General features: G+C 40.1%; 1 protein-coding gene across 1 annotated transcript in view; it reads left to right on the top strand.

Annotated features, from left to right (window-relative positions):
* The first annotated feature begins 2,369 nt into the window (after window positions 1-2,369).
* fbln1 (fibulin 1) overlaps window positions 2,370-17,313 on the top strand; it is a 31,223-nt gene continuing 16,279 nt past the window's right edge. The window contains exons 1-12 of the mRNA XM_053319058.1: window positions 2,370-2,597; window positions 5,994-6,102; window positions 7,864-7,993; window positions 10,370-10,529; window positions 11,628-11,690; window positions 11,807-11,893; window positions 12,012-12,149; window positions 12,263-12,400; window positions 15,022-15,165; window positions 15,259-15,384; window positions 15,940-16,065; window positions 17,003-17,122. Of these exons, the coding sequence (XP_053175033.1) occupies window positions 2,543-2,597; window positions 5,994-6,102; window positions 7,864-7,993; window positions 10,370-10,529; window positions 11,628-11,690; window positions 11,807-11,893; window positions 12,012-12,149; window positions 12,263-12,400; window positions 15,022-15,165; window positions 15,259-15,384; window positions 15,940-16,065; window positions 17,003-17,122 (1,396 nt within the window). The 5' untranslated portion in view covers window positions 2,370-2,542. The remainder of the gene's footprint in view (window positions 2,598-5,993; window positions 6,103-7,863; window positions 7,994-10,369; window positions 10,530-11,627; window positions 11,691-11,806; window positions 11,894-12,011; window positions 12,150-12,262; window positions 12,401-15,021; window positions 15,166-15,258; window positions 15,385-15,939; window positions 16,066-17,002; window positions 17,123-17,313) is intronic.

Genomic DNA, 17,313 nt, shown 5'->3' with positions numbered 1-17,313 from the left:
GCGACCTCGGCCACTCCAATTTCCTCCACCCTTGAGCCAGGAGGTCAGATCACTCTACTGTTTCTTGTTAAAGCCCAAATGTAGATTGGAGGTGGAGAGAAGGAATGAGGAAGAGTTTCAGGAAGGCTAGCAGGCATGAGAAGCTGCCCTCAGATGTTTTCCTGTGCTCCTACCAGCTGGGTTGAAGCCTGGCATTGGTCTGGCTCTGATTTTGGGCTCTAATTTAAGCCTTATATGGCTTTTAAGGTATTATATCTCTAAAATCTCTCCACATTACACACAGATAAGATTAAGGGCATGGCACCACTAAAGGGGTGCTCTTTGTTGTTGTGATAGCTGTTACATTAAAGGGGGATTGCCAAATGCTTGACCACAGGAACTGTGTTGACAGTAACCATCTAACCAAGGTCCTATTGCATAGCTTTAGTATGTTTAAATGCCATACCAGGATATTTTGTGTTGGGATGTTTTACTCCTGACAACTCACAACATTCAGTTTATGTTATAATGTTTCTTTTTGTGTCTTTCTATCTTCCATGCACTAGTTTTCATTTTGTTTTGCCATGGTAAATGGCAAATTTGTAGAAACCTGCTTGAGTTAGGTAAACATTACAATAAACAGCACATCTGCTTTTGTTGTTTTCAGAGCTACATATTATCATGTACATACAGATTTATTTGAAAAATCTGTTCTGCTTTATCACTGAGTTGTAAACAGAAATAACAAAAATAAGAGCAGACATGCTGTGCACTATGATGAATTACCTACTCAAGCAAGTTCTCTTGAGAGGTTTTTCAAACAAGTGTCATTGGGGAAAACACAGTCAGGATTTTGATGTTGAAAATAACACTGGCATTTATTGTGCAATAGTGAAATGAATGAAGACAAGGTACAAAAAGCCTTAATGCATTTATGCTGTTGGCAGTATATGTGATATTTGGTTCATGGGCGGTCACATGTAAAACACTGGTGTGATCCAGTGAAATGCATTCTGATAGGAAGATTGTCAACAAATGTACCAAAAAAAAGACAGTGATGCACTGTAGAGCACAGAGATTGAGACAGGATTTGTCACACACTACGCTTTAACAGTGCAGTTACTCATTTATAACTGTCATATACTTGCAGGCTTCCTTGTATGCCTGCGGTGTCCCGATATCAAACCCTTGGTGATGTTTCTAGACTGGCTAGACTGGTGGTGGAGACACATGGCTCTGATTAGAAGATCATTTAACCTCTCTGTCACCATGCCCAGAGCCAGTAGACTGATTGAATTTGCAGAGGGCCTTAGTTGGTACAAAATGTTTATAATGCAGTCTAGCAATTATTTCTCCCCTTCCTGCCAATTCTGGTAGACTTGGCACATGTGTGTGTGTGTGTGTGTGTGTATGTGTGTGTGTGGTGTGTGGCTTGTTTATACACAGCTCCTCACAGTTCATGATCACTTTGGCTGACGGTGAGCCCACAGCTGTGGCATGGCACAGTTACAAAAGCTTTAATTCATTACATTTTAGGGCAAATACCTAATTTACTTGGATACAGCTGTGAACTTTAGTGACTAAAGAGAAATATAAGCTCAGTAGTAGCGCCAAATGGGACCTGTGATCCCATTGTGCAGATATCAGTGAGGATTAAAAATAGCTGTACAATATAAGGTAGGATTGGGGATCACAGTCAGGTTCCATGTTGTTTATGGCACAACAAACTCAAATGTAGCAGTGAAATACTAAAGTTATTCCCACACAATGGTGGTGAAAATATTTATTTTTGATTCTCCCTATTTCCTCTGAGATATTTCACAAGGTTTCAAGGCTTACAGTCTGGACATAGGCTCCACAGATTTTTAAAATACCCCCCAAACTAGCTCCAGATGTTCAGTAATCAGTACAATCATGAGTCACAGACAGAAAAAAGTCTACTATGCCATTGATGGGAAGACAATTTCCATGTGTGCCTGCATATTTTACAGTACAGTAGCTGTAGACACTTGCGATTCCTCCTGCATGCAATAAAAACCATGGCAGCCAACATTTCCCAAGCCAGCTTTTCAGGTCTTATACGTTCCAGTACGCATTTGTATCAAAGCATTTATTATATTATATGAACTGTTAGATCTCTGTTAGAATACAGAAGCCAAACAATAGTATAAACTCACACTTAAACACGTAAAACATCTTGATTGATAGCCTGCCTATGTCATAGCCAAGTTACACTCACTCATTTTAATATAATGTAAATGAGGTGGAGATGAATGGCTTTATGGGGCGAAAAAAGTTTTGATTAGAAATAAGTTAGTGTCCGTGGCCCTAGCCCGCCCCTCAGTAGCCTTCCATAATTAGACGTTCATTCCTCCAGTCACGCTGCAACTGCGACTCACTCAACTCCATCACTTCCACTTCTTTTCCGCGGATTCGGTCTTTCTCTTTTGGAGGGGCATCGCTGTGTATCCACACATTCTGCGGAACAACCAGCATCTGCAAGCTCAAACTTATCGGACACACTTTTTTCCCCCCAGTTTTCTGTTTAGTCTGTATTCATTCAATGGGTCCGCGGGTTGTACTACTCTGCTCTCTGTTCGGAGTTCTGCTTGGCCAAGGTAAGTTACCTTTCTGTAAGAAACTATACAGATATCTACTGCCTAAACGATTCTACTTAACATAGGTAAGGACATGCCAAAGTGTGCCCATCAAGTGAATATAACGATCTAGTAGAATATTGGGTGGCATCACAATGAAATTTGCCGTGGTGGCTTACAGTAGAACAGATGATAGACAAAGAGTGAGACCGGTACATGATTTGTCATAGGACGAGTTGAGGCATGTGATGTCGGTTCAGTTTACAGGGTGCTTCAAAGTGTTGCCATTCTGCAATTGAAGAATTAGCGGAATTTTCTCATAGTTTTGACACATGTTTCATCAAACATATGCGTTACTAAGATGTCAATTCATTTAATTTGGTTTGGTTCATTTTGTTTTCCCTACCAATCTATAGTGAAGATACTGTTCATTTCTAGCAGCTCTAACTTATGTGCATCTATTGTGTAGGATAAAATCCATACAGTGTTCTTAATTTGAAGATGTCATATTGAAAAGTATGTCTTTTACTCCCTCTCATTCATTACATTTTAGATTCAACTTGATGTCTGCAGTGATAAAGGGAGATGTTAAAGAGTGTTATACTATAGGTGGACATAATAATCTGTAAAGTGAGAGGTCTCACTTCTTTGGTTGCTGCCTGGAAGTCAAAGGCCAAGTGCCTTGGTATGCTGTGATGCCTGAGTCAGAATGACCTCTCCAGGACAGGATGGTAGAGACAGACACGTGATTTATACTTGAGCACCCACAGCAGGGTCACCAAGGCGTAGGATGAGCCATATCCAAAAGCTCATGGTCCTCTGGTCACACATGGGACCATTTCCACAGTCATCAGGGCCAATTTTCTCTCAGCTGGGTCGAGTCATGGTTCATTTAGGAGTAAAATTAAGCTATCACCTGGACTAGCATGACCAAAACGCCCACATGTACTTACTTATCCATGCATGTCATGTAATGACCTGTTTGAAGAAGAGAAATGACAGTGATATTTTAATGTGATAGATAGATAGATAGATAGATAGATAGATAGAGTGAAAAACATATATCTGTTGTGTAACAGCATTTTCATATCAGTAAGAGTGACAGAAAACCCCAATAAAAGCCTTGAGTGCAGCCTGTGAAATAGATGCACACCGCTGCTGTTGCGATGTCTGGCTAAGACCAGCTACTCTGTCTGGGCGGAGCTCCACCAGTGGGCTCATTAAGCCTTGTTTACATGAGGCGTCTAGACGCAGGCAATCCATGTGCTGCTCTGCCAAGACAGAATGGCCCTCAAAACCAGCACAGTCATCCAAGATGGAAATCAGCTCTCTCCAGACAGACAATGCATCACAGAGACAGAGAACCGAGGCATGTAGACTGGAGCATGTCTGGGTCTGGTTTGCCTCTTTTTGATAAAACAGCCCCACAAAGTTTTAAGGCACTTCTGGTCCTTCGATTTAGGTTTGGATAGCAGTAGACAGTGGTGGCATTGGAATGAGCCAGTGATGCTCAGTCAGTTAGAGTTACTTATCAGCACAGTGCTACTGTGATGAGTACTATCTAGAGCAGATCAGTGGGAGCAGTTATAGTCTATGATCAACGATTGTCATTGAAAATATATTGTGTCCCGGGAGGGAAATATCTTGTGCATCGTCAGCATCAGGGTTCTCTGGTGTTTTGGCAAGCACATGCCAATTACTAGCAATTGTCATGAAAAAAAGGGAGAACTGCTTCATGGATAACTGACTGTAGACCATTAGCATCTTTATCAGACAGAAACATTAATAGCATGCAGTGCAAGTTTATATTCATATCATTGTAAGCAAAATATTTTGTTAAAGTTCCATAAAAGCATCCTAATGTCAATTCTAAAACAGAAAGAGGTTTCCAACATTCAGAGAGAGAGGGAGAGAGAGAGAGAGAGACTTTGGGAGGACCTACTTAGTAGACCCATGTGAAAGCTTTTTAAAATGCCATCTCATTTCATCCAGCTGCTACAAGGTTTATTGGCCTGAGGATGCTGGAACGTGCCAGACTTCCAGAAGTCAGTTGTCAGCTAATATGGCTGCCTACTAATAAATCCTCTATCCATATTCAATCATTTCTGCCAGGTTAATAATCCCTTGTGTAACAGCATTGGTCACATTGTTTTAATTATATGCTTTGTTTCCTTGTAGACTACATTTAAAAATGACTCACTTTCTTTGTAAATATGACACATTTTCAATTTCAATAAACTCATGTCATATCTTGCCCATATTTGTTCTGAGCTGCAGAACCAGATTTATAGAAACTCACAAACTATTGTCAGAGATTGAGAATTTTATTGTAGTGTTTACATTTTGTTCTTAGGAAGTTTATCAATGCAGAAACTTGTTTAAGATGATGACTATTCCTGCTATTGCCTCATCTTGACTATTTTGATTTAATGGTCATAATAAAATTCCTCCTACCCCCTTGGGAGAAAGCAGCAAATCTATAAAACTGAGGACTGCTATTCCAGACACTTGTCCTCCCCACCTAATCTAACTTATTATCTAAAGTTGCTGACTCTTGCCAGGCTTCTCACAGCAGACGCTGTGTCTCACACAGATGGCTTTGTTCAGTGCATTTCACAATCACTATTCACAATAATTCAGAGCATGCAGTGACTAACCAGCAACTTCTCGTATTCTGTTACAAAGGAGCAACAAAATTTAGTTAGTGAGTTTGTTTTCTCTTTTTTTCTCTCAGGGGACATCATTGTTAATAACAATTTGAAGCAACGATCATGGTTTGGGCCGAAGGCAAAAAAAAAAGTCCATGGAGCCCATCTGCCAAAGCTATTTCACGTTTGGCAGATCACACAAACCACAGGCAAATGAATGTACTTGATGTGATTGCGACGGCTGATTGTTTACAGAGTTGAGGCATTCCACGCTCTCTAATCCACATGAATAAACAGCCAGATCACCACAGAGTTGGTTGTGCTCCAATCAAAAAGCCTCTCTTGTGTCTGCAACAACATATCCATCATTCATTGTCTTTGGCAAAAAATGCCTAAAGGCCATTAAAATTGCCAGACAGATTTCCAATTTTGTTTTTCCATCTCTCAGAGAACATTAAGCAACTTGCCTTCAAGCACAATTACAACATCCTTTGTTGTTTAAGTTAGATATCCAAATTTAAAAGCGTGACCTACTTAATTAGTAAAACCAATGTGTCAATAAGCATGTTTTATGTTTCTTAAGATAAATATTACATTTATTTTGCTTTGTCATGAACAAGAGAAGGGGGTCCCCTCTTTCGTGGCAAAGCAAACAATACTAGATATCAAAATCATCTGACAGTGTACAGTGAATGTTGATTTACACTCACCACCATTTCACTGATCACACATGTAAAATCATACCCTATGCTGTTTTTGATGTCTGTAGGAGCAGAGAAAATCTCAATCGATGACTGCTGTAAGGATGGCCAGAAGCATGCCAGTGATAACGAAGACTGTGCATCGCTGCGTCTCATTTCTGAGTCAACCACATGCAGGTAAGTCAGGGTTATCTGCTGCTTTACTCTCTCTGACTACAAATCTGTACACCATAAGGGCCACTTAGATGACTTGCCTGGTGCTTATTCAGATTTACAAGTCATTAACTGCTGCACCATTTTGTCACAATCTTCTGTCTTCACCACAGAAGCTCCTGCAGTATTGGCCTCAAGGGATTTGGCCTGCACCATGTATGGTGGAAATGACTGTTGGCCCTTAATATGAGATTGCTTTACCTTACTCCTATAAATCTCCAGTCACATTATTCACTTCACGTGAGAGCAGGAAGCACTAATAGTGATGGGATAATGACAGGTCTGTTGGTAACCCTAGAAGGTGTGCTGCCATAGGTTCAGTGCCCAAAAGCCAGAGAGATCTGCTGCTGATGGCAAACACATTTACCATAGCCACCCTAAGTGATCGCAAATTTGTCTAAATTATAGTGTGAGTGGAAGAGAGGAAAAGGGCAGAGGTTTGTGGGGGAGCAGAGATTTGGGGGGTGGAAAAGGGTGAGGGGGGTCAGAAGAGGGGCTATTTCGAAACCCAGGAAATACCTTAGAGGTGAAACGCGACATCGAGGGAGGATGGAGAGAGGCAATAACAGGAAATCTGAACGATTACTTCAGACACCAAAGGGAAAAAAAGAGAGAGGAGAGGAGAGGAGAGAAGAGAAAAGAAAAACAGAAGCGTGACTGTGCCCATAAAAGGTTCTGCTGAGGAGGTGTATGCCTTGACGTGAATTTGAGATCGACAGTAGTTTATGTGGAAAGAGATTTCTGGTAAGAGTTGATAAAGAGGCTTGTTGGAAATGAGAGAGGAGAGGTGTGGGGGTGGCGTTTTATGCTTTCTTACTTGTAAAATCGCAGTGGGACAGAGATCCAGACCAGACAGAAACCACTCTTAACTGATTGGACTGCACTAATAGACAGCAAATGTTAGACAATACAATGAAATCTGATGAAACCAAGACATGAAAGAACTGATAGTTTGATAATAATGATCTCATGCGAGGGGCTGTGGATCTTTCCAGATATTGCTTTTGGCATTTAAACTGCTTTCATGGTAATATGCACTATTTTATTGATCCCTTGCAGAGATAGGCTATTCTTTATGATCCTCCTTTCCTAGGCAGCACAGAGGTCAAATTTATCTGAGAAACCTCCTGTAACATGTAACTTTATGCTTATAACAATATTTTAAATCATGAATGTAACATGCAATCACTCATTTCTAAGAAAAAACTAGGATGATTGTGGTCTAGTGACTAGGTAACTGCTGGAAACTCTTAGGCACTCAATTAGTGGCCAGCTATTCTCCGTTCTTACAGGACACAGCATGCTTATATTCAGGGAGTGGTTTGTTTTAGTTACATTATTATAAAAATAATGCTGAAGAAAAAAAGCCATCCCACCATGAGTAAGGATGTGTGGAGGTGGACAAATACTCATCTTGGGACTGAAGTGCTGGTTTAGCTTGGGTCTAAACAACAGAACAAAGGCTGCATGGAGTGCTGCTCAAGTGATGTCAGTGTTGCAAAACAGAATAAACTTCCAGTGCCCACCCATGAATTCACACAGGACTTACTCAGCTTACTCATCCATGCATTTTTAGTGTGACAACTCTGAGATCCCCATCAGGCTTGCTTCAGGCAGATTTTAATGGGCTACACTTTCTTGCAGCATTTTATTATACTGAGGAGATTATTGATAGAGTTTGGAATAAATGCATCACCCGTGTTATGTGGTTTCTCCTGCTGACAGGATAGTGCAGGAGCAGTGCTGTGTAACAGTGCTTGAGGATAACTTGTGCACCTCCGGTATCAACATGGCCAAAGACCAAGGAGCCTGCGATTCTTTATTCACCAACACCTGCGAGACCAAGACCACAAAGGTGTGTTTTCACCTGTGTGTGCACATATGTGTGTTTCTGTATGTGTACCTAACCAACTCCAAATTCTGTAAATACAGACAAAAGAGAGAGAGAATTAAATCACTGTTTGTATCACAAATGTCCCTCTCCTTAATCAATGTACTGCACATTATTCTGCTGGACAGCGATTTTGGAGGACAATGATTGATCAGAGCAATGGTGTGTGTTTTATGTTGTGTGTGTTTGTGTGTGTGTGTGTGTGTGTGTGTGTGTGTGTGTGTGTGTGCGCACAGCCGCACACGTCATGAGCAGGATGAGGCATGTCACTCCAGGGAGGAATGAAGCTTGTTGCTGTCAGATAGATTATAATTCAGCTCTGACTCAGAATCTTCTGCAGACTCACGTCCAAGCACTTTTCAGCCCATCTACGTTTTTATTTCCTCTAAACCCAACTGTCTGTGTGCCCTTTTGTTTTCACAACACATTGCACATCAACATGTCAGAAAGATACATTCTAGGCAAAATGTGGAGGGTGTACAGGTTGCAATTTCATGACAGGATCAGATAGTTGTCAGTGGGACAGCTTGTCTTTACTAGATTGACTGCAAAGTTCAGGTGGTAGCTCATAAATAAATGTGCCCAGGTAAAGTATTTCTATAGATGAATAGGAGATGATCTCCCTTGTTTGATCTGGATAAAATAATGGTCAAGTCAAGAAGCTCCACTACTTTTACAGTAAAGGGCTTCATCACATTATTAAACAAAGGATGAAAACCAATTCACAGAACTGTAAACCCTCAGTGACATCAAGGAAAAAAGCCCACAAAAATGTGATTAAAAAACCATTGTGGTGGAATAATGCCAACAGTGGCAAGCTGTTTTTGGAAACCAAAAGAGAATCACAAGTGAAATGCACATTAAAAAATCATAGTTTAATCTGTAACATTTAATTTAACAGTTTTTGGAAATGCAATCCCTTTCTTGCTGAGTTAGATGAGAAATCAATACCACTCTTGTATTCATATGTAGAACTGAAGCCACAGCTAGGAAGTGGCTAGCTTAGCTTAGCATAAGGACTGGATACACAGTTAGCCTGATTCCAGCATCTCAAAAGCTCACTAATTAACATATTTCAGATTCCAGGTAATCAATAAATAGTCCCCCTACATAACTAGCCTGTAACACCACAGCAAGGTTTGGAATAAACACACAAGATATAATGTGTTAATTATTGAACTTTAGAGGTGTTTGTATAGAGACAAGCTAGCTGTTTCTAGTCTTCGTGCCAAACTAAGCAAAACAGATGTTGTCATAGCTTCATTACCATACAGACATGACAGTAGTATCAATCTTCTCATTTATCTCAAGTTAGAAAGCAAAACAGCATTTTCCCCGAAATATCAAAATATTATTTCAACAATGAGACTTGGGTCAGTGCGTCTTAAAATGCAAGTTTTATTAGATGCAAATTTTTTCCATTGTTTCAATGTTTTACAATTCTCTTACTTTTCTGAAACTGAGAACTATCCAACAGCATCTGACCTGCTCTGTTTTTGTTAATTTTGGTGATTTGATGCTTAAATCTATCACTAATCATTATTTTCAAGGTAAGACGAGGTCGTATGTGCTGGCACAGGCAGTGTTTGCAGAACTTTGAACATGCCTTGCCTGAGATTATGTCACACTTTCACTGTCCTCACAAAGTTTTTCTTACTGAAGGTTTTCAACAGCTGTCTCAAGGCCACACAGGCACGCACCCACACACAAACAGACAAACACAGTCGTGCAATCGGCATTACTACACACATAGTACATCACACAATGTCATTTTTCATATATATACATATATACATATATACATATATATGTGTGTGTGTGTGTGTGTGTGTGTGTGTGTCCACCCCCAAACTACAACACAAACACACCCATCTGCACCTTTCATTCCCCACACCATCTGACATTACCAGGTTGCCATTCTGATTGATTGAGTGTGCTGCAGCCAGAGGGGATGATGTCATCTCATCACTGTCTGTCTGTCCATCTTCTTTATTGGCTTACTACCTCCTAGTCATGTCTGTCTGTCTGTCTGCCACATGGCATCCCTTCACAGCCTCCATTCCTGTCTGTCTGTCTGCATCACCTCTTCCTCATTTGTCAGTCTAAAAGACTGTCTGATCTACCTACAGTATTTTTTTACCAGCCTACATTATCTCCTCTCCCCTGCCTACATTTTTGTTGATCCTCTTCTTGGTACATTAAGTCCTGATGCATTCTTTTCGTTCCTTTTTTTGTAAAATTTGAAGATTTATTTGCATATGCTGCTGTGCCTCTCACTCTTATGTATTATGAAATGTGCACCAGTGGTTATTGTATTGTATTTTATTCTGTGTTCTGTAGATGTGCTGTGACTGTTGTCTTCTGGGGAAGGCAAATCAGGAACAGGGACTACCCTGTGACCACAACTTGTCAGTGGGTTACCAGTGCAGCCTGGTGTCCCGGGCATGCTGCGTAGATGGAGCCCTAGAGAACCAGACCATACCCATAGGAAAACCAGAATGTAGGTGAAAAAAATATTTCCATTTTTCTTCAAGTTTGCTTGAAACATATCAAGTAATTGACATTCAATTTCTCAAAATATTAAAGGTTGAGGAGAATAATTAAGTAGAGAAAATAAAGTGGCGCTGGTGCTGTCAAACATAAGCACACACTGCCACCTAGTGGATATATGTTGTCATTACATTTACATTTTCATTGGAGGTCAAAAGAGACTACACTTGAAGGAGAATTTAATCTTACAAGCAGGTCTGGTTCAGCTTCAGATCAACAGCAGATTGTTTAATTGTCAGAAAACAGCTTCAGAACTGAAGCTGACTTTGCTAACTTTGGTCAATTTTCAATATTTTATACAGCTATTAAACATATTAGGGCCTTGTTAATAAGCCCCTGAATATAAAACCCTTGTCTTTGTCACTATGTCTGACATAGTTTTAAAGTTTTAGCAAGAGTTGTGAAATGTAATTAAGTTAATCTAATCTGATACATTTCAAAGGAAAATTTGCTTTTACTTCACTGCATTTGTCCAACTAATTATTTTACAAATGAAGATTCTTTAAAATTACATTTGAATGTTAATGTAGTATTAAAAGTTATAACATGCTGTATGATATATCACTGACAGGTGTTTTCCTGCAATATTCATATTTCTACTTCTAATATTTTACACACTGACAACAGTACTTTTCCTTACCAAGGACCTAAATGTTTTCTCTTTCATGGGAAAACAATTGATTGATGTATAAAAAAAATATTGTGTGTGTGTGTGCTCCTTAAGATTAACCTGATGTTGCCAGATGGTTTGTTGCACAGAGCAATCTGAGAAGGTGTCCAGGGAAACTGTTTGGAAAAGGGGAAGCACTTTTAAAAAATAGTTGGAAAGTGATTGGATGAAAAACCTGTCTATCACTATCTATCATCATCTTACCTTGCAGGACAGCTGGATTTGCGATGTTGATATGAACCACTGGTGATTCAGGCACAAGCGCAAAACTTGAAGCCTGAAAAGATGGATACTTGTGTGATCTTGTGACCTTGCAAATCTAGCTACCTCACAAGGTAACCTTAAAATGTAAGCATGGCTTTTTTTTCTCTTTCACAGTACCAAACAAGGATGAAACCACAGAAAATGGAGATAATTCAGTATTAACCGATCAGTGCAATGGTATTGTATGATACTTTAATAAACAAGTTTTTAACTTCACGCTTAATATTGTAAACACAGTGATCAATTGTGACCATGTTTATGTTTTTGTTTGTTTATTGTTTTGTTTTTCTTAGGGAAATGTGCTCATCTCTGTGTGGGTAATGACACGTGTGCCTGCTCCAAAGGCTACAAATTGAAACCAGATGGAAAGAGCTGTGATGGTAAGCGACCTTTGCACTCATCCACATCTTATAATTTGAAATGTTATAGTTTTATTTTAAGACTCAGCATTTTGATTTGAAGCTGTGATGGAAAATAATGGGTCATCTCTTCTCCTAGATATCAACGAGTGTTTGCTGGGAGCCAGCAACTGTCGGGGAGGGGAGCGTTGTATCAATACAGAGGGCTCATTCCGTTGCCAGAGAGAGGTCAGCTGTGGCACTGGCTATGAACTAACTGACAACAACAACTGCAAAGGTCAGTCGCATTGGCCTCAGATTGCCTGTGGGTTCTTGTATGTGATTCATGTTTGTGTACATATTGACAGGAGTGTGTTCAATGACGACACTGCTATGATGTTTTGCCTCTAGATATTAATGAGTGTGAGGCTGGTATCCATAATTGTGGCCCAGAATTTGAGTGCCAAAACACCCAGGGGTCATTCCGCTGTATTCCCAAAGTCAAGTGTGGGCCCGGCTTTATCCAGGATGCGCTGGGAAACTGCATTGGTGAGCAAATCCTTATAATTCATCATGCTCTTTTGTGACATCTGAATAGTGAAATGTTTTCTTTGACTAGAACAGGAGGAACATATTTTAGGTGTATACTTATATGATTCTAAGTTCAGATAATCTTCCAGTCCATTTGTCTGTTGGTCTGCCCACAGCAATTACATTTGGTATGGTGGTCATGAGAGAACCTCCTTTGACCTCTTTCTCTTCTGTCTTGCACCAACTTCAGGTCAAACTTTTCCCTGATGCACAGGAAATCTAATACGATAACTGCAACTCTGATTATCAGCTGTGTATACAGTACAAGATATTGAAAACTAATGGCCAAATTTCAACATTTCCCAGGGGATAACTCCAAATGTTTTAGTGACACCATGAAATTTAATACACAAGGAATATTACAATCTAATTGGAAGATTTTGAATCGTGTTTATTGAGCTCAAAACGATGGACCCATTTCATTTCAGATGCGTCATGACCTTTCTTGTGCCACCAACAGGCCAAAATATCTCTTTCCCTGCCTTCAGAAAATCCTTTACATATTTAAAATCACTCTAAGACCCTGAGAAGAGAAACACTGTGATTGATTTGTACATTACAATCATATTGTGTGATATATATGAACACTCATACAGGCTGCTAGAAGGGCATCAGTAATTGAATCTTGTCATCTTGAGTCATTGATTTTCATTATCAGGTAGCTCCCAACAACAGGAAAAAGCACTTTGTCATGAGCTTGTCTTAGTAGATATGGTTTAACTCCAAAATAAGATACACTTAAGCAAAGTTACACCTGCAGTTATTGCCTTATGACCTGTTTAGCATATTCTGTAATGGACCTGTACATCTAATATTGGAATGGGATAGACTAATTTAAATCATAATTACAGAATTACAAATACGGTTAAATCATAATATTACTTACATACTTATTTAATGAAAGGTAGAATAGAATGAGCAGAACAACGCCATCTAATGTCTCGAGATCGTAGTCGCAACAACCAAAAAGTAATTCCAGCAGTCGGGTTGCCAGGTCCGGTGCCGGATTTTATTTTAGCTCTAACTCTGTAAATATACCACTTTATCCACATGTCTAACCTTTTTAGGCGAGAAAGTAGCCCTTTAGATCCACAATGTGACGCTAATTTGTCCAAATAACATCTGCTTAAAGTTTTGTTCCTGCGAATTCGGAGCCACTCAAGTTAGCCGTAGCGAGTAACGCACTTCCGGTCATTTTCACAAAATAAAACACCCGTTACCTTTTATTATTAAGAAAACCATAACGATAGAGTTGGTGCTTTTATTTTGAAAACAGGAAGCGAACATACCCTCGCTGTAACTGACTTGAAACAAAGTCCTTCTCTGCTTGAAACCACCGAGGTACATTACATTGTAACGCCAGTGGGAGTAGCAGCAATGTCTCTGCATGTACTGCCTAATCCTAAACACCGATTGGTTTGTGTGTGGTGTCGTCAGAAGCAGAAAAGGCTCACGGTCGTAAACATCTAGTCACGTGTAGTCTGAGATGGACGCGCAGGTCAGGAAATGACGTAAACGGACCGTATATGGTTTGTTATTTGTGTTATTACGTTACGTGTTGGACTAAATACATGGACATATTGAGGAAAATATTCCGGTTTTATGAAAACAGATTTCATATTTCACAAGAATGGATACTTGGCGAGCTGTACAGAAAGTCCTGAGTCATAAGATGATCGTTGTGGATAAAGGGAAGACTTTGAAGGTATGTAGGCATTATAGCTTTTCTCACTTAGCTGAGTGGCTAGCCGAGCTAATCGGTAATACTATTACGGCTGTGAGCAACCATATAAGTCGTGAGTGGTCTTGAATGAATCAGAACAATCTAAGCTTTCCAACAATGTACGGCATGAGTATATATGTTTAAGGGTTGGTGTTTAAAACATTCAGAAGACCGTGTGGCTACCTCCTAACATCCGTCCCGTCCCGTGAACGGAACAGCGTGCGTTAAGAGGTTAATGATCAAATATCAAAATCCGAATAGCGTCAGAAAGTCAACCCACTCTCCACATTTCCATTGCTACCGTTTTGATACTTCATGGTACACAAACAAATAGCATCTCATATGAAAGCTAAGACCCTGGCGAGTTCAACAGTACCACTATTATTGCGCTAAAAACTCAGTGAACCAGCAGCATACAAAGGTAAACAACCACTTATTTACAGTGACTAACAGATATTCTGTCTTACCTTCGAAGTTTTGTGATGAAAAGTTGTACTTGAGAGCAAAAAACGCTGGTTTTAGTGAGTCCAACACGGCCGTGTTTGTTTACAACTCCATTTCACCCAGTGCCAGCCTACAGTAGCTGCGCCGGAACAACAGACAACCCTGGCAACCTGCAATTCCGCCGTTAATTGGCTGGTACAATGTACACAGAACGTGTCAGAACTTCATTGTCGAACCCGTCAAAAAATTTTAAAAATATTAATTCAGACTAAATATTTTTTTTTATGGAAAAGCAATACTTTCATTCTGTACCCCTCAAAACGCCCCGTGGCTGTATTATTTAAAAAAAAATATAGCTTTAATAAATATTCTACATATTCAAGCTTTAATATCATCTATGTGTGTGTTTTAGATATCAATGAATGTCTTACGCAGACAGCTCCATGCAGTCATGGACAGGTCTGTATCAACACAGTTGGTTCCTTCATCTGCCAGAGGAACTCAGTTAACTGCGGTCGAGGGTATCACCTCAATGAAGAGGGCACACGCTGTGTTGGTATGTCTGACTCACTGTTCCTACTGTACATACACAGCATTTTACTGACCGACCAGCAGTATATATCATGGTGTTTTCTGCTTCTATCCCCAGATATTGATGAATGTAAGGGCCCTGAGAAGGTCTGTACAGGTCATGGTTGTATCAACCTGGTGGGCTCTTATCGCTGTGAGTGTGAGAACGGCTACATCTTCAACAGTATCAGTCGGATTTGTGAAGGTAAGCAGAGAGATTTCATTTTATGCTTTTCACTAGCAAGGACTAAACCAACAAGATGTCAGACATCTCAACCTGCAAAAAAAGTCATTTGGGGGGGGGGGGGATTGGTCTACTGAACAGCAACTAAGAGCAATTAGCAATTAGGACACTTGCTCTTGCACCTGCTGCATTGATAGTAACACAAACACATACACACACACAGTCACTCTCGAGCATGCACTCTTGCTCACTCGCTCCAGATTCCGGGGGATTGTATCAATATGCGATGTAGGAGAGGAAGAAAAAGTGAAAGTGAAATAGGGTGGGGGAAAGGGCGCAGAACGCCAGAGTGGAAGGGGAGGAGAGGGCTAGGTGGTATTTATAAGAATGGCCGGAGGTGAAGCAGTTGTGATGTGGTCCTGCTTCTGAAACTTTTCTGAATGAGCTTCACTTATCTAAGTGTAAATGTAAATGAGACATTGTCTACTAATAATAAACTACTGATCAAAAATGCATATGAGAACTGTGTCATAATTGGATCATTTAATTTTGCCATATTTTGACCTTGTGTTTTAGATATTAATGAATGCAGGCACTACCCTGGCCGCCTGTGTGCTCACAAGTGTGAGAACACCCTGGGATCCTACAAATGTAGCTGCACGACTGGCTTCAAGCTAGCCGGGGACGGCAGGAATTGTGATGGTAAGGCATATAATCAAATCAAGAGAATTGCAATTCTTTATATAGTGTATATGCTGTGTATACTGTGGATTTTACACACATTAAAGGTAAACTGGTACAGGTCTGAATGCTTGACTCCTACAGTGATGGGATCTGGTGGCTTTGTTGTAATGTGAGGGGAATTTTGTTGGCATGGTTTGGGTGCACTTGTCCCCATTTAGGGAAGGCTCACTGCAAATCTATATAAAGTTGGTCTGAGTCCTATGGTGAAAAATATCTATTCTGATGGGAGTGGTCTTTTCCAGGGTAGCAGTGCCCCCATCTATAGGGACAAGGGTTCACTGAATGGTTTGATGAGTATGAAAATAATGTGAATTATATGCTATGGTCTTCACAGCCACCAGATCTCAACCCAACTAATCACTTATGGGATTTTGGACCATCATGTTAGACAGCACTCTCCACCACCATATTGTATTGAGTGTAGTGTATTAAAGTTGTTCTGGTGGCACATGGTGGCCCAACACCTTACTAAGACACTTTATGTTGGTTTCAATTGAATTTGTCGCCCATCTGTGTATTCTCAGTGAATAATACTGAACCCTGTTCAATCCAGAGTTGTACCACATTTGTCAACAGCTGACACGTCTGTTCTGCTATCTGCTGTGGTATCAGGCTTTTTATGTTTGGTTTGGATCACTGACGACATTCTAATGTTGCTTATAAAATGAAATATATCAGATATATCATATATATATTCTTCATCCTCCTACCATTCACTTTTTAAAATCCACTCTGCTATGACTTCAAATTAAAGCCCCACTGCTTGCAAATGTATAGTGTGGACACAGCTCCTCTAGAGCAGCAGGGTTTTTATTGCTCTAGTCACTGAAATGTACTTAGTTAACAAACAGGATTAAGTTCATAATGTTTTTTTTATCATGTATTCTCTGTATAGATTTGAATGAGTGTGAGAGCAACCCATGCAGTCAAGAGTGTGCCAACGTATATGGCTCCTACCAGTGTTATTGTCGCCGCGGCTACCAGCTCAGTGACATCGATGGAATGACTTGTGAAGGTAAAATGCATCTATTCTATCAGATACATAAGGGAGTATATACATGTATTGACAAATCTGTCAGCTTGCTTCCGTGCAACTTTCTGTAAGTTCCGAGTGCTACAGTACTTCTCAGATGCAGACACAGTGTGCACTCAAGTTATATGTCTTTAAATGTGTCGGTTTGAAGTGGCATTTTCTCTCTCCTTGAA

This window comes from Scomber japonicus, chromosome 5 (genome assembly GCF_027409825.1).
Source record: "Scomber japonicus isolate fScoJap1 chromosome 5, fScoJap1.pri, whole genome shotgun sequence".
In the NCBI taxonomy this organism is placed as follows: domain Eukaryota; kingdom Metazoa; phylum Chordata; class Actinopteri; order Scombriformes; family Scombridae; genus Scomber; species Scomber japonicus.
Note: the sequence above shows the minus strand (reverse complement) of the source record. Positions and strands in the feature narration are given on the sequence as shown.